Genomic DNA, 18,412 nt, shown 5'->3' with positions numbered 1-18,412 from the left:
TGCAAGAATTTATTAAATGTGATGTGTTTTACTCAAAGTTTTCATTCAAGGAAGTGTACAACACGTTTTCTATAGAGTAGTTTTGACTGAGTGTTAGTTTGGGTGTATGTTTTGGTCATTTGGATGCGGGGAAATTTAATATCAGTCTTTATTTATTTATTTATATTATTTATTTATTTATTTAAAAATTTATTTGTTTATTTGTATTTATTTATTTATACTATTTATTTATTTGTTTGTATTTGGTACATTAAATAGATGTATTTGGTCTTTGGAAATTATACATAACACATAATCTTATGTGTACATGCATTTAAGTTTACATATATAAATACAATTATATATTATTCATTTCAAACAAGTATATATGATCTTATGTGTACATGCATTTAAGTTTACATATATAAATACAATTATATATTATTCATTTCAAACAAGTATATATGTAGTGTTGTTACCATATTGTAATTGTATACATATATACATTGCGGTTATTTGATGTTTCCTTAAAAATATGTTTCCTTACATATGGATATATTCATGAATTTTAGACATATCGTGTCATTTCAACCTTCAAAATTTTCATCAATCGGACTGGATTTATATATTATTCCGTTAAGCTTTAAAAACTGATCTCGTTTCGCATGTCCAATTCTCGATATCGGGAAACTTTTCTGATAGTGGAAATTGATATATTTTCATTATAGGATTCTAAAAACCCGAAACGATAAAAATTTCAAGTTGTAGAACTCCGAATATTTGTGTTTCAAGTTTCGCGATTAAATCTGAAAACATCTGGTTTTTCAACTTTTATAAATATTTTTATAAAATATATTCCAAATATGAAATTAAATATTAGGCTATAGCCTGGGTCCAAAAACGCTTTCAGAATTTCCATTTGAGGTGTGCAAATCCCTTAACGGATAGAAACGGTTTTAGTGGTTATAAAAAAAATCAGTATTATACTCGTTTCGGATTCTCAAAACTGTTGTATATTTTGCATACGAACTCAGTTTTGGATGTTCTTTATATTTTTGAAAATAGGGAAACACGTATTACGAGGCTACAGTGTTTGTATTGCTCAAAACTGTTTAATACAAATTTTTAGTTTTTCAGATATATTTCTATTGTTGCTGATTGAGCTATTTTATTTGTTTGTTAATTTACACATTTTGAAATAAGATGTCATCTGTTATCTTATAATAGTTGAAATAACACATTTATTTTACTTTAGATGCACTAAAACACAACGAGTCAAATTTCCAAAAGACTTACTGTGAACTTGACCGTTCACAGTCTTTGATCTAAATTACGGTATGTCATGTTACCTCGCCATTAAGGGAATTTCGTCCTGGAATTATTTTGATCTAGAGTATTTTGTTACAGTATCATTTTTTTAGTGTCATTTCGTTCCAGTATCTTTTTGTTCCACTTGTGGAGGGAGCACCGCTGGAAAATTGTTGATACTTTTGTTTTGTTTGATCCTTACGTTTCCATGTAAATTTCATCTCTCTACGAGAGTTTTATCGGACCTTTACTATAGGTAGGAGGCTTTGTTTAAGGCTTTTGATCTCTCGGTCCATGATCTCTACTGGTTCATTTACGATTTTAAGTTTAGTGTTGATCTGGCTCTCTTCAAGAAGAATAACAAGGTTCTTATTAGAGAGATAGTTTTTAAGGTTTAAGACATAAAAGGTATCACGAACATTAATTAGTTCTTGAGTTTGTAAGCCATCGGACCATTCCAAGCTAAGATTTGAATTGGTTTGATGTAACGGGGATTTAGTTTATCTAGTTTTCCAAATCGAATGGCACCTCTCCATACTGCGACCTCTAGTAGGACACAGTCTCTTAATTTGAATTCTAAGGGTTTGCATCTTAAATCAGCGTAACTTTTCTGACAACCATGTATGGCATGTAATCCTTCCTTTATTTGAACGATCCTCCTTGTTGTTTCATGAATGTGCTCAGGGCTAGTGAGCGGAGTTTCTACAACATGCTTATTAGCCAGTTGGGTATCCCCAACTTCTGTCCAGCATATAGGAGAACGACATCTACGTCCGTACAATGCCTGGAATGGAGTAACCTTTATGCTAGTATAATAACTAGGGTTATATGAAAACTAAACTAGTGGTGAGTGAGTAACAATAAGACGTTAGTGTCAATGAAAGAACTAAAACTATTTGGTATGAAGTCCCATGATTGTCATGCTTTAATTACACATATTATTCACATTGCAATTCGTGAAATACTACTGGACCACATTCGACACACAATAACAAATCTATTCTTCTTTTTCAACATGATTCATTCTAAAGTTATTTATCTGGAAGTGTGAGATTCATGTGAATGTGATATTATCTTGACATTATGCCAGCTCGAGATGTATTTCCCACCTTCATTTTTTGATGTCATGGTTCATCTAACATCTCATATTGTTAGAGAGATAAAGTATTACGATACATGTCTCCATTTGAGAGATACATGGAAGTCTTAAAAGGGTATGTAAGGAATAAATATCGACCAGAGAGTAGTATTGTTGAAGCATACGCAATAAAGCAGGTAATTGAATATTGTATAGACTATTTACAAGGTGTTGATTGTATTAGCATTCCAAAGTCTTGACACGAGGGTAGACTTGTAGGGAGTGGGACAATTGGATTCAAAAAAATCATTCCAAATCGAGAAGACTTCCAAATTGCACATTTTACAGTAGCACGACATATGTTAATTATTGCTCATACATAAATGAGCACAAAGGAACACTGGAAATGTCAAATCATGGTAGGAGCAATAGATGGTTGGTTAGGGAACCTAACAAAACGTTATCACAATGGTTAAAAGACAAAGTGAAAGCAAGTTACGACATCAGTAGCATGGATCAAGCTGTAGTACATCTAGGGAATGGTCATGAAGATCGCATGGTAACGTACCAAGGATACGACATTAATGGTTATACAATTTACACTAATCAACAAGATGGAAAAAATACACTTCAAAATAGTGGTGCAACAGTAATAGCCTCAACTGAAGTATATGGAGATAACCATGATACAAGGGTGAGGATCGCCAAAGAATCATATTATGGTATCATTCAGGAAATATATGAATTGAAATATGATTCCATCATTATACCTATGTTAAAGTGCAAATGGGTTGACAACCAATGAAGTGTTAAAGTTGACAATGATGGTTTTATAATTGTTGACCTTTCCGAAAACGGTTATGTAGCAGAACCATTCATTCTAGCTAAACAAGCTACCCAGATATTCTATTTTGAGGACCCAAAGGAATCGGGAAAGCACATCGTCATGCATAGCAAACAACATGTAATTGGTGTTGATGATGTTGTGGACGAGGAAGACTACGATTAGTTTCATGAACTATCCCCATTTTCTATCGGAATTCCATATTTAAATGATGATGTTGATGACACTAATTACTTACGATCATATCACAATGAAGGATTATGGATATCCTAACCTATTGATAAGCCTGGAGAGTTTGGTCAGATCAATCAAAGGCAAAAGTAAGGCAGCTTCAAGGCTAAGTAATAAAATAGGAAAGTTATTTTGATTATTTTATATAAACAACGACTGTCTTCGGGTTGTTCAGTTATATGTTTATACTAGGATACATTTTCATAATTTATAGGATCTTGTTTAGGGTTAGCAGGTCACTATAAAACATGGTGCACCATTGATTCTTATTTTTATACAATTAATAAAGCTAGTGAAAGACTATTTTGGAGATTACTTGTTCTCAAATTAAGGTCTATTGGTTCTAACCCTAGGGACCAAATCTCGTACCTATCGCCCACATACTTTGGAAAATAAAACAAGTTATTTAATAAGAAACATGAATATGATTGTAAAACTGCACTAATCTAGTCTAACCTAATTATATTTTTAAAACTCACTACATTATCTGTCCTGTTCGTTTTTTTAGTTAGAAAACTCATCCCTAATACGAATTATACTGATCATCAAAAATGAAATTCGTCAACCTTTTAGGTATCCTAAGTCTTGCAAGATTCGTTAATTAAATTCAACATGTCGTAAGTTATAAAATTAAAGTATAGTTAAAACTTCTTATTAATAATGCAACTTTGAGAAAATATTTATAAGATTCAAATTAAGTATGTTGTCAATATTTTTTTTCTTGTCTCTTAAGAAATAAATATCATATCTTTATGTTAGAGTTTCCTTTTAAATTCATATTATACTAATAATTAGAGTTAGAAACAAAATAATACACAATAATTAGAAACAAAAAAAAAGGGCATGGGCTCGAAATTGGTAAGGTATCAGTCACCCCTTTAACATAAAACACATTTTTATGCCAAAAATATACAAAATTAAAGTTGTTTTGGCTGAAACTTTTTGAGTTAACCCGCATGAAAATTCGATATACCGCCACAAATTTTGTGTGACACCCAATTTTTTTTTTTTTTTTTGCAGAAATTTTAAACTTTTAAAACGCATCTTAAATTAAATTAAAACAACTGAAATAGTCATAACATAATGCATCAAATTAATAATCATATAAAATAAGTGCGGAAGTAATAATAATAATAATAAGGTCCCAACAAAATAACTAGTAGCGATGTCCCGATGCTCCATGTCAAGCCTTAGCCTCTTTAATCTTAACACCTGAAAAGTTATAAGGGAAAAACGTAAGCACGAAGCTTAGTAAATTCAAACACAGACATTGTACTAACATTCATATTTACTAGACCTAATCCATTTTCCAATTATAATGATACAGGCAAAGAACGAATCAATGTCTATATTACGAGAAGGACTTGTAGGTTTGAACCGCACCGGGAAGATCCCGTATCATTTGGCCCTAATCACCGCACCTCACGAAGAATATTACGTTGGTGATCTTACCTACCCACCGCACCGGTAAATCCGTATCCTTTGGTGGTGTCCCCATATCCATAATTAGTTACATACAGTGCACATGTACGAATTAAAACAATACTTATATAGCATGCTTTTATAATAAATTCAAATAATCACACACGAGCTAACTAGCAAACACAATCATCAATACAACGGTGTGAGAGAACTCACCTTGAGTGAGTATTAAGGATGGATAACAATCAAATAATGCTACCAAGCTTGAGCAAACTTCAAAACCTCACCTAAGAAGGACTAAAGGTTAGAATGGAGAAGTAATGAAGCTATGAGTTGAGAAAAGAGTGATCACAGCAAGGTCTCTAAAACAGACCTGCTGTTCAAAACGGATTTACTCCAAAATCTAAAATAGAAACATAGCTTTAACTAAATTGTATAGGAAACTATGATTTCTTAGGATTCCACAAATATAAAGAACTCATTCTAACTCCAAAAGATGAATTAAATATGAATTTTACAAAATGGTGTATCACTTCTGTCTTCAACAATACAGTCAAGTGATGTTGGCCAATTCTACCCAACTTGTGAGTAGAATTCGTCCAAAAAAAAATTATGAGAATTAAAGGACATACAAGTAAAAGTCTCAGAGTTGGAATTGAATGAAAAGAATCTCTCAAACTCCAGATATAAAATTCACATTGTGGACAATCACAGCACTAGCAAAAACTGGTGACTGCCCACTGACCTGGAGTGTGGATCCATTCTAACCAATTTATAATTGGAAATAACACCCCTTATTCTCCAGATCTTAAATTCATAATATAAGGAACATATAGAAACTTGGAATCACTCTGGATCCTTTTCCAAGACTTAGAAATGATGAAAACAAAATGACATATCAGAAGAGACCCGGATCAGACCTAACAGCAAAGATGCCATTATTTCACATAGATAAAGCCCTTATCAGTGAGGTTGGCCTGATTAATAAAGTTAGCCAACTCAATTTGTGAACTGTTGGAACTGGTTTGGGGTCCGTTTGAGTTCTATAGCTCCAGATATGATTTTTACAATATGACTACAGATCTGATGGAAAACATAATCGTAGCCACCCGTGATTCCTTTTTGGCTTATCCATCCTTCTCCGTTTGAAACACATTTTAAGATGTGTTCATCATCCAAATTCAGTCCCCATGATAATGGTGGTACTAAAAAGGGTTAGGTATCATTAGGATTTCATTTAGCCACAAGTATGTAATAATAATCAACATGAAAATAAACTTAAGCACATAAAATCATCATTCTCCCTTTTAGGGTTTCCATGATCTTTTGCCACATGTAATCCCCTAGATCCATCATCCACCATATATGGGGTGAAGATAGGATCTTGAGATGATGTATAACATACAATTACAAATAAAATAAGAAGGAGAAGAAGTGAAGATGAAATCATAAAGCTAGAACAAGGTTATGAATCAAGTTGTAAGAAAGGATAAGGAGGTTCATACCAATACAAATCAAGGCTGGAAATGAACAAGAATTAAGCTCCAAACAGCCCCTTGGTTGCTCTTGATCCCAAAGAGAGAGAGAGAGGGATGATTTTTGAGAGAGAGGGAGGGTTTAGAGTGTTTTCCTTGTGTGTGTTCCAAATGATTCAATTTACACATTAAGTACTATTTACTAGATGGACTTTACAAATAGGCCCATAGTCCATGGACTTCAATAAAAGGAGTTTACAAGATGATATAAAGAGTCCAATAACATAAAAAATTAGGCATTGGTTAAATAAATTAACCCAAGGTTACAAGGATAATTAAATTAAAATAACCAAACGTACCGAGAAAACCTGGGGCGTTACAACTCCCCCCCACTAAGAACGGACTTCGTCCTTGAAGTTAACACCTAGAAACAGATCCGGATAATGAGCCCGCATCTCGCATTCCGGTTCCCAAGTCCATTCCGAACCCTTCCTATGTTGCCACTGCACCTTAACCAGGTTTATAGTCTTGTTGCGGAGAGCTTTCATCTTTCGTTCTAGAATAGCAATTGGTTTCTCAACATAATTAAGACGCTCGTCAATCTGTATGTCCTCCAGTGGTATCACAGCGGTCTCATCAACAACGCATTTTCGTAACTGAGACACGTGGAACGTATTATGAATTAGACTAAGCTCGTCAGGAAGCTCTAAACGGTAAGCCACCTTCCCCACAAGAGCTATGACCTTGTAGGGTCCAATGAATCAGGGTCCGAGCTTTCACCGCTTCCGAAATCGAATCACACCTTTCCAGGGGGAGACTTTAAGCAACACATAATCTCCCACCTGGAACTCAAGATTGGAGCGTCTTTTGTCAGCATAACTTTTCTGACGACTACTCGCTGTGACCAAATGATCCCGAATCACTTGGATTTTTTCCGTAGTCTATAGCACGATATCGGTACTCCCAAGTACCCTCTGCCCAACCTCGCCCCAACAAACGGGCGTCCTGCACTTCCTCCCGTACAAGGCTTCATACGGAGGCATTTTAATGCTCGAGTGATAGCTGTTGTTATAAGAAAACTCAGCTAGATGTAGATGGTCATCCCAACTACCCCCAAAATCAATCACACACGCCCTAAGCATGTCCTCCAAGGTCTGAATCGTCCGCTCACTCTGCCCGTCTGTCTGCGGATGGAAGGCAGTGCTAAAATGTAATCGTGTGCCCAACTCCTCTTGAAACTTCCTCCAGAACTGAGAAGTAAATCGGGTGTCCCGATCGGAGACGATAGAAACTGGCACCCCGTGTAATGAGACAATCTCCCGAACGAAGATCTCGGCTAATTTCTCCGCCGATGAGCTCTCCTTTATAGCCAGAAAGTGAGCACTCTTAGTCAAACAATCAACAATCACCCATATCGTATCAGCTCCTCGGGCAGTTCTAGGAAGTTTTGTAATGAAGTCCATGGTTAGATGCTCCCATTTCCATTCAGGAATCTCCAATGGTTGCAACTTCCCATGCGGTTTCTGGTGTTCCGCCTTGACCTTCCGACAGGTCATACATTCTTCCATAAATCGTGCCACATCATTCTTCATTCCATGCCACCAGTAAGCCTCATGGAGGTCCCGATACATTTTAGTAGCACCGGGATGGATAGAAAATTTTGACTTATGAGACTCATCCATTAGGGTTTTCCGATTTCCCCCGGTATATGGAACCCAAACCCTAACGTAGCGAGTCAGCAAACCCCGCCCGTCTCGTTCCATCTTAGGCAACTCTTTCCCAATCTTCTCACGCCTGATGTTTTCCTCCAGTATTGCCGTCTTTTGGGCATCCCGGATTAGATCTAACAAAGACGACACCATCGTGATCCGGAGACACTTAGCTCTAATCGGTTTGGCAGATTGTTTACGACTGAGAGCATCAGCTACCACATTAGCTTTACCGGGGTGGTAGTGAATTTCACAATCATAATCTTTTACCACATCCAACCATCGGATCTGCCTCATGTTCAAATCCAGCTGCTCGAAGAAATATTTTCGACTCTTATGGTCAGTGTATATGATAAACTTCACTCCATAGAGATAGTGTCTCCAAATCTTAAGAGCGAAGACAACAACCCCAAGCTCCAAATCATGAGTGGGGTAGTTTCGTTCGTGGGGTTTCAACTGTCGGGAGGCATAGGCTATCACCCTATCTCGTTGCATTAACACGGCACCAAGACCTTGAAGCGATGCATCACAACAAACCACCATATCCTCAACCCCATCTGGTAAGGCCAAAATCGGAGCTTCACACAATCGCTTCCTTAACTCATCAAACGCCAGTTGCTGCTCCGGGCCCCAAACGATATTCATTGATTTCTTGGTCAATCGGGTGAGTGGTAAGGCGATTTTAGAGAAATTTTCAATGAACCTCCGGTAATAACCGGCTAAACCCAAGAAACTGCGAATTTCAGAAGGTGTTTTCGGAATCTTCCATTGTTTAACCGCATCAACCTTGGCTTGATCGACCTTGATACCGTGTTTCTTTACCACATGCCCCAAGAACTGAACTTCTTCCAACCAAAATTCACATTTTGAGAATTTAGCATAAAGCCTTTCTCTTGCCAGAGTTTCCAGAATCTCCCGAAGGTGTTGCTGATGCTCCTCTTTGCTCTTAGAATAGACTAAGATATCATCTATGAACACTATGACCGAACGGTCAAGCATCAGGCTACACACACGATTCATGAGATCCATGAACGCTGCGGGTGCATTGGTGAGCCCAAAAGGCATCACCACGAACTCAAAGTGCCCATATCGAGTACGAAATGTTGTTTTCTCAATGTCTTATTCACGAACACGCATCTGATGGTAACCGGAACGTAAATCAATCTTGGAAAACCAAGATGCTCCCTGAAGCTGATCGAAAAGATCGTCAATACGTGGCAACGGGTACCTATTCTTTATCGTGCGCTTGTTTAGCTCCCTATAATCAATACACATTCGCTAGGATCCATCTTTCTTCTTCACAAAGAGAATAGGAGCACCCCAAGGCGAGCAGCTTGGCCGTATAAACCCTTTATCACTTAGTTCTTGCAGTTGATCTTGGAGCTCTTTCATTTCAGGTGGTGCCAAGCGGTAAGGAGATTTCGCTACCGGAGTCGCACCTGGCACCAAATCAATGCGAAACTCCACTTGCCGAACCGGTGGCAAGCCAAGGAGTTCCTCCGGGAAGACATCGCTGAAGTCGGAAAAGATAGGAACGTTGTCTAGTGCTATAGCAGAAGAGCAAGAAGCCATAGCCAGGCGAGGAATGTCCCCCTGAATAATAAGTTCTCCACCTCTAGGGTTTCGAACACGAACTTGCTTCTTACGACAGTGGATTTCTGCATCAAACGCATCAAGCCAATCCATGCCTATTATAACGCAGAGCTCTCGCATCGCAATAGGGATAAGATCAATAGGGAATTCAACTCCAGAAAACTCGAGAGTGCAACCCCGATAGACATCGGTGACATAAATAGTGCGGTTGTCGGCAACTTCGACAACCATTGGGCGAGCCAATTTTCCGATACTACACCCCAGACGATTAATAAACGTGCGAGATACAAAAGAATGGGTAGCACCGCTATCAAACATAACAACAGCAGGCTTGGAATCTAGCAAATAAGTGCCTGTTTTACCACATACGATCATGTAAACAATTCTAACTACCATTTATTAAATAATGGCAGGAGAGAAAAGAAAAAAAAAAAAGAAATTTACCTGCCACTGTCGCGGTAATCACCGGCTCATCCGCAGTCATCTGGTGAGCACGACCTCGTGTCACCATAGTGGGTCCCTTAGAAGATGATGCAATTGCAGGATTTGTACCCCCGCTTCCTTTACCAGCCTTCAACTTCGGGCATTCGGGCTTCTTGTGTCCCGTCTCGTTACAGTGATAGCAGACAGGAGCAGCAAAAGTAATCTGAGGAACTGCACTCGCAGGGGGAGCCCTACAATTCTTCCAATGATGCCCTGGCTTTTTACAGTTGTAGCATATCAACGGATTTTTCTCGCCCTGACCTGAAGACGGCCTGTACTCATACCTTGACTTACCACCCTGCTTTTGCTTTTTCTGGGCATCTCCGGATGTCTTGGAGGAGGTGTCATTGGCCTTCCTCTTGGTCTGGGTCTGCAACTCGATTTCCCTCCTCCTTGCTGCATCCATGATCGTGGATAAAGTCGGGAACTCCTGCATGCTAACGAATTCCTGAATCTTGGTACGTAGAATGGTAGTGTATTGGCTGACCAACCAGGCCTCGTTCCCAGCAAATGAGGGACAAAAAGATAGCATCTCCAAGAACTTGGCGTTCAGGTCGCTAACAGACTCGGTAGTTTGTTGTAAGGCCATGAACTCTTGTTGCATCCGCTGCTGCTCCACCTTGGGCACATATTGTGCCTCGAACCTCTCCACAAATTGGGCCCAAGACATGGCCCTCACTTCTTCCTCGTTTAATAGAGCGGTGATGGTGTTCCACCATGTCTTTCCCCTTTTTCGCAGCTGATTCATGGCGATCACAACTTTGTACTGGTCCGGACACCCAACAGTCATGAAGGCACCCTCAACATCTGACACCCAATGCTTAGCAGCAACTGGGTCGGATTCACCATTCCAAAGAGGAGGGCTACACTTGCTGAACTTCTCGAAGTAGTATGCCAAATCCCGAATGGGCGGAGCCGGTAACGCTCCCCCGGGAATAGCTGCGAGGCGCTCATCCAGAAGAGCTTTGACCTGGTTGATTATGTCATTGGTCACGCCCGAGATTAGTTCATTGAAAGCGTTATTGAATTCCTCAGCGACAATATTCCTAACTTGCTCCATTTGGAGCTGATTAAGGCGAGCAGGCGGAGCCATCTGTATCCGTAGAAGGAGGAAAATATTTAGAAATAATTTAGCCTAGATATTTCTAGGAAGACGAAACACTCAGCTTGCCGAAAATTTCTCAACCTTGCCCCGACCTGAAACTGGCACCGATGTTTCATATAGTAGGGCACCTGAAACTATCTTCCACACAAGTTCCAATTTCGCAATCGCGTCTAGTTTCAAATTTTCCAGCTCGCTCTAGCCGTTAATTTTACATCTCTCTCACATTTTAACATTAAATAAGTGTGTAATCTAGCATTTTAAGACTAGTAGAATCCAATTCATAGTCAACAATTTGACATAAACATTTAACATAAGAAATAAGGCTTACTTGGCTGGCTGACTGGCACACCGCGACATCTTCACTACTAGTCTTTAGAAAGTTTGAAAAATCTTTTAAAAAGAGAACAAACTATTATAGAGCCTCAAATTTGAGTCTAGAACATCCACAAGAATTCCTAGTTCCCTCAAACCTGGCTCTGATACCAACTTGTGACAACCAAATTTTTTTTTTTTGCAGAAATTTTAAACTTTTAAAACGCATCTTAAATTAAATTAAAACAATTGAAATAGTCATAACATAATGCATCAAATTAATAATCATATAAAATAAGTGTGGAAGTAATAATAATAATAATAAGGTCCCAACAAAATAACTAGTAGCGATGTCCCGATGCTCCATGTCAAGCCTTAGCCTCTTTAATCTTAACACCTGAAAAGTTATAAGGGAAAAATGTAAGCACGAAGCTTAGTGAATTCAAACACAGACATTGTACTAACATTCATATTTACTAGCCCTAATCCATTTTCCAATTATAATGATACAGGCAAAGAACGAATCAATGTCTATATTACGAGAAGGACTTGTAGGTTTGAACCGCACCGGGAAGATCCCATATCATTTGGCCCAAATCACCGCACCTCACGAAGAGTATTACGTTGGTGATCTTACCTACCCACCGCACCGGTAAATCCGTATCCTTTGGTGGTGTCCCCATATCCATAATTAGTTACATACAGTGCACATGTACGAATTAAAACAATACTTATATAGCATGCTTTTATAATAAATTCAAATAATCACACACGAGCTAACTAGCAAACACAATCATCAATACAACGGTGTGAGAGAGCTCACCTTGAGTGAGTATTAAGGATGGATAACAATCAAATAATGCTACCAAGCTTGAGCAAACTTCAAAACTTCACCTAAGAAGGACTAAAGGTTAGAATGGAGAAGTAATGAAGCTATGAGTTGAGAAAAGAGTGATCACAGCAAGGTCTCTAAAACAGACCTGCTGTTCAAAACGGATTTACTCCAAAATCTAAAATAGAAACATAGCTTTAACTAAATTGTATAGGAAACTATGATTTCTTAGGATTCCACAAATATAAAGAACTCATTCTAACTCTAAAAGATGAATTAAATATGAATTTTACAAAATGGTGTATCACTTCTGTCTTCAACAATACAGTCAAGTGATGTTGGCCAATTCTACCCAACTTGTGAGTAGAATTCGTCCAAACCAAAATTAAGAGAATTAAAGGACATACAAGTGAAAGTCTCAGAGTTGGAATTGAATGAAAAGAATCTCTCAAACTCCAGATAAAAAATTCACATTGTGGACAATCACAGCACTAGCAAAAACTGGTGACTGCCCACTGACCTGGAGTGTGGATCCATTCTAACCAATTTATAATTGGAAATAACACCCCATATTCTCCAGATCTTAAATGCATAATATAAGGAACATATAGAAACTTGGAATAACTCTGGATCCTTTTCCAAGACTTAGAAATGATGAAAACAAAATGACATATCAGAACAGACCCGGATCAGACCTAACAGAAAAGATGCCATTATTTCACATAGATAAAGTCCTTATCAGTGAGGTTGGCCTGATTAAGAAAGTTATCCAACTCAATTTGTGAACTTTTGGAACTGGTTTGGGGTCTGTTTGAGTTCTATAGCTCCAGATATGATTTTTACAATATGACTACAGATCTGATGGAAAACAGAATCGTAGCCACCCGTGATTCCTTTTTGGCTTATCCATCCTTCTCCGTTTGGAACACATTTTAAGATGTGTTCATCATCCCAATTCAGTCCCCATGATAATGGTGGTACTAAAAAGGGTTAGGGATCATTAGGATTTCATTTAGCCACAAGGATGTAATAATAATCAACATTCAAATAAACTTATGCACATAAAATCATCATTCTCCCTTTTAGGGTTTCCATGATCTTTTGCCACATGTAATCCCCTAGATCCATCATCCACCATATATGGGGTTAAGATAGGATCTTGAGATGATGTATAACATAAAATTACAAATAAAATAAGAAGGAGAAGAAGTGAAGATGAAATCATAAAGCTAGAACAAGGTTATGAATCAAGTTGTAAGAAAGGATAAGGAGGTTCATACCAATACAAATCAAGGCTGGAAATGAACAAGAATTAAGCTCCAAACAGCCCCTTGGCTGCTCTTGATCCCAAAGAGAGAGAGAGAGGGACGATTTTTGAGAGAGAGGGAGGGTTTAGAGTGTTTTCCTTGTATGTGTTCCAAATGATTCAATTTACACATTAAGTACTATTTACTAGATGGACTTTACAAATAGGCCCATAGTCCATGGACTTCAATAAAAGGAGTTTACAAGATGATATAAAGAGTCCAATAACATAAAAAATTAGGCATTGGTTAAATAAATTAACCCAAGGTTACAAGGATAATTAAATTAAAATAACCAAACGTACCGAGAAAACCCAGGGCGTTACATTTTGAGGTAGAATCAAACCCCATACCACGTTGTCACTCCTTACTATCCTCTTCTTCTCCACTGCAACAACCACCACCTTTTGCCTCCACACCGTCATCTCAAACCTTTATTCCAAACCTGCCAACCCGTGAACGTGAACTATATAGTTAACTAGGTTGTGTTCGGATTGATATATTTTGACCCACCAACCCAAACACAAAAGACGATTGCCAGGCCTACTTTTAATGTTGCTTCAAACAAGAAATCTTAATATTTTCAACATTCGGTTTATACAAAAAAAAAATCCTAAATTGAAATTTGATTTCGTTTACAGTTAATCGAGCTGAATTTCATATTTACTTTATATTAGAAATGAACATTTGGATCCATCGAACCGACCTTATACCGTACCGACGTCAGATCAGACCAAGTGTTTTACTCAATGGACCAGTTCCCGGTTCTTTGTTCTCATTCGACCGATTACCAATCTGGTTCGAGACGTATATGTATAAAAGACATGTAACATCCCGAAATATCAAGAGTAGAGTTGAAGGGGTTAAAGAGTAAATTGGGAAAGAGTGACTCGGCGAGTAGAGTCGCGAGTTGGTCGCGTGTTAAGTGGCTGACTCGGCGAGTCAGGGTAATGGACTCGGCGAGTAGGCGCTGAGTGGAGAAAACCCTAATTCTCAGGGTTGAGCCTTATATAAAGATCATTATGTTTCCCTCCCAGCCTCTTTATCACCCCTTGAGCCCCAGAAACCCCTAAATCACGAAGAAGCACCATTGTTGGATGAAGTGGAGCTTGGAGAATGTATTTGTGAAGGAATTTTGGGAGATTGAAGGCTTGGAGCAAGGGGCTTTGTTTGAATTCGAGTCTCATTTCAATTAGGTCATTCCTTTGAGGTAATATCTCGTTTTTTTGAGCTGCTATTTCTTAGATGCATCATTTTGGGGATGTTGGAGATCATATCTTTGGATGTATTGGAGTTTAGAGGTTAGATCTGAGGTTGCTACCTCAGATATGGAAGGGAGAAGGTCTAGAGTGCATGAAAGTCCCTGTTTGTGAGTGGTTGATGGAGTCATCTTGTCCCAAATCCTAGCCCAATGTGCAAACGGCTTAGATCTCTTTGGATTCACGTAAAGTTTGCCACTTTACGTGATGGATGGGTTGTAGGAGGCTAGATCTATGTTTTGGATCAATTGCATGGCCTGGAGTGCTTCTGAATGGATTCAGAACGGTGGTACTCGGCGAGTCACATGGGTCGACTCAACAAGTTGCTTGCAGATGGCCTGGAACTCGACGAGTTGGAAGAACAACTCGGCGAGTAGGTTGAAGATAGCCTTGGACTCGACGAGTCCATTTGGACTCGACGAGTCTTATCGAAGAGTCCCAAATATTCTCTGGTAGAGTCGAGAATCGGTGAGTTGAGGGATGACTCGGTGAGTCGAGTGCGAGTGGACTCAGAGTTGTTGGACTCGGCGAGTCTTGGGGTGACTCGGCAAGTTAGGTCGCAGATTGAATGAAGTTCTGATTATGGGAAACTCGACGAGTCACAGAGTTGACTCGACGAGTAGGGTCAGTCAGGGGTTGACTTAGACTGAGGACTTTGATTTCGACCAAGGGTTGGTCGTTGACTTTTAGGGTTTGGTCAGCGATGTGGCCTTTGGGCCAAGAGAGAGGTAAACTAGTCTTTTACCCATGAGAGGGTGTTATGAGAGGATTTATTCTAGTCTCGAGAGTTATATTCATGAGAATATTTGCTTTACGTGTTAGGCGGTGTCCAGTGTGGGGATATCTGCTTTCTGCTTGCCAGGTGAATCTTCTCACTATACTTTACCTTGAGTAGGTAACCAGAGTTATGTGTTCAGAGTATTTGTATGCTATATGTACGTGATGTGTTGTACTGCATTATTTCTATGTGATTTATGCTGTGCATGTTTATAGAGTTGGAACCGGAAGGTTCCCAGAGTTAGAGCCTGAGGGTTCACAGAGTTTGGGTGCACGGACCCATAGAGTTATAGCCTCGAGTGGCTAATATGTGTTATGTGTGGTATTTTAGGGAACTCACTAAGCTTCGTGCTTACAGTGTTTTGTGTGATGTTTTTTTTCAGGTTTCTTTCAGTATCACGGGACGGCACCGGCTTGATTGTACACACCAGAGAAAGAGTCATATTTTGGAGGATCCTGGTTTTCTATGCAAGTGAAAATGGAGTCATGTTTTGTAAATCGACTATGAATGAGATTTTAAACAAGTGTTTCTAAGAATAAAATGATTATTTTAAATGAAAATTTTGTCTTGAAATTTACGGTGTTACAAGTTGGTATCAGAGCCTTGGTTTGAGGGATTCGGATGCACCTTCGGGTAAATCTGGACTCAAACTGAGGAAGTAAGAAAAGTTTTAAGGAAATAATTTTCTAAAAATGAATAAGGGTTCAAAGAGGGAGCAAGAAGAGCAGTGTGTACAATCAGCCTGAGCCCGAACGGTGATTTCCCAAAATACCCTTATTTTTATTATTATTTTTTTTTTGATATTTATGATGCACCTTATGAGATAATATTGCATGCTAGAGACAGTCTAGGTATTTCATATGTTAGGACTAGAGTGGCCTGATTTGTGATGCCTTAGTCTAGGACTCGTTGTTATATGTGTTATGCTTTTGAGTATGTGATGAGTGAGAGTATCCAGTTAGAACCCATGAGGGGTAGAGTTACAGAGTTTGGTGGTACTTTCGAGGATGAGCCGAGAAGGTGGAGTTATCACAGAGAAGGAGTCCTATGTATTCTTCGATGCTCGAATGCTGCTTGCTTGGTGCTTTGTGGAACTCTCAATTATGGGAGTCAGCTACCAAGTGAATATGACGATATTCAGGAGGTAGATGGCTGGCATCATTAGGAGCTCTTCAGCAGTTGATAGCAAAGAAGTGGGAGGACAACGAAAGAGCTTAGGGAGTAACCCGATCCAGGTGAGTGCGCTTGTAGAATAGAGAATCTCGCTGGGGAGCGAGCACGCGCGATGGGATTGGTGAAAGAGCAGGTCGAGCAGCTATTTAGAAGCTCTGGGATGGTCCGTGTGGAAAGTATGGGTAGATGTGGCAGGTAGTATGGGCCCATACTACTGAAAGCAGAGGACCCATACTTGATACAGGGAGCATTCTGAAGGTTCTAAGGAGCGGATTGAGGAGTGATGTTATGGTTCGGGTACCATACATCAGAGCAGATTGAGGAAGTGATGTTATGGTTCGAGTACCATACATCAGAGCCAATTGAGGAGTGATGTTATGGTTCGGGTACCATACATCAGAGCAGATTGAGGAAGTGATGTTATGGTTCGGGTACCATACATCAGAGTCGATTGAGGAGTGATGTTATGGTTCGGGTACCATACATCAGAGCCGATTGAGGAGTGATGTTATGGTTCGGGTACCATAAATCAGAGCAGATTGAGGAAGTGATGTTATGGTTCGAGTACCATACATCAGAGCCGATTGAGGAGTGATGTTATGGTTCGGGTACCATACATCAGAGCAGATTGAGGAAGTGATGTTATGGTTCGGGTACCATACATCAGAGCCGATGGAGGAGTGATGTTATGGTCCGAGTACCATACATCGGAACGAATTGAGGAGTGATGTTATGGTCCGAGTACCATACATCGAAGCGGATTGGGGAGTGATGTTATGGTTAGGGTACCATACACCGGGGCATATTGAGAAGAGATGTCATGAAATGAGTACCATGGGTCGTAGTGAAGTATGTTTGTGGTTCTCTGGTTGTTCGGTCATGAGTAAGTTCGTTGAGGCATCCCTTGAGAGGGAGATCGAGAGTCCCTCAGAGTATTTTAGTAAGGAGTCAGTGAGAAGGGAGAATTTCGATCGGTGTTGGGCAATCAGTCGATAAAGGAGATGTCACCTCCTATGATCTGGGAGGTACTGATTATGCTCGTGTGAAATATGAGAAGCATGATGTTTTGGTTTTGGGTTTAGGGGTAAACCCTGCAGGTCGTCATTGATGATGATTTCCCACCAGAGTATCAGGTAGCAGGTGTGCCGCGAGGCAGTGATTTATCATGAGCAGATAGTCAGTTGGGACTAAGATGTGTGAGGACCACACTACACCTATTTGAGCATAGTAGGAGGTATTGTAGTGGTATCAGTGGGGAGTTCAGTCGAGTTCAGTGGTGCAGAGAGTTTTCTACCCATGGGGTGTTGAATCTGGGAGTGAGTACCTGTTCTTGGGATGAACACGGTGTTGGAGTGTTGGTTGATGAGTTGAGGTGAGGGGTACGATGATTTGATGGTTCAGTCTATGAGCCAGGGATGTTGTCGAGCAGTTGAGCTGTTTGGTACTAAATTGGTACGATATTTGTAACGACTAGAGGCAGACGTGACGAGAAGTTCTTGAGGGGTTCACCAGAGGTTCAGAGTATAT

The 18,412-nt window shown here is 39.3% G+C and overlaps 1 protein-coding gene across 1 annotated transcript; it reads right to left on the bottom strand.

Moving 5' to 3' along the window:
* Positions 1-2,774: 2,774 nt before the first annotated feature.
* LOC145007400 (uncharacterized) lies at positions 2,775-11,215 on the bottom strand. Its single transcript, XM_078966341.1, has 3 exons — positions 10,084-11,215; positions 9,395-9,992; positions 2,775-2,814 (listed from the first exon to the last, which is right to left on the bottom strand). The coding sequence occupies exons 1-3, from the start codon at positions 11,213-11,215 to the stop codon at positions 2,775-2,777; spliced, it is 1,770 nt and encodes a 589-aa protein (XP_078822467.1).
* Between the last annotated feature and the right edge of the window lie 7,197 nt (positions 11,216-18,412).

The sequence above is a fragment of the Lactuca saligna genome, chromosome 7, assembly GCF_052625555.1.
Source record: "Lactuca saligna cultivar CGN05327 chromosome 7, ASM5262555v1, whole genome shotgun sequence".
NCBI classification, from domain to species: domain Eukaryota; kingdom Viridiplantae; phylum Streptophyta; class Magnoliopsida; order Asterales; family Asteraceae; genus Lactuca; species Lactuca saligna.
Note: the sequence above shows the minus strand (reverse complement) of the source record. Positions and strands in the feature narration are given on the sequence as shown.

Coding starts and splice junctions, on each gene's coding strand:
- LOC145007400 (XM_078966341.1), bottom strand. CDS start 11,215: ATGGCTCCGCCTGCTCGCCTTAATCAGCTCCAAATGGAGCAAGTTAGG. Junction 9,993..10,083: donor GATTACCGCGACAGTGGCAG/GTAAATTTCTTT, acceptor GTGGTAAAACAG/GCACTTATTTGCTAGATTCC. Junction 2,815..9,394: donor CAAGAACTAAGTGATAAAGG/GTTTATACGGCC, acceptor ACGTTTTGTTAG/GTTCCCTAACCAACCATCTA.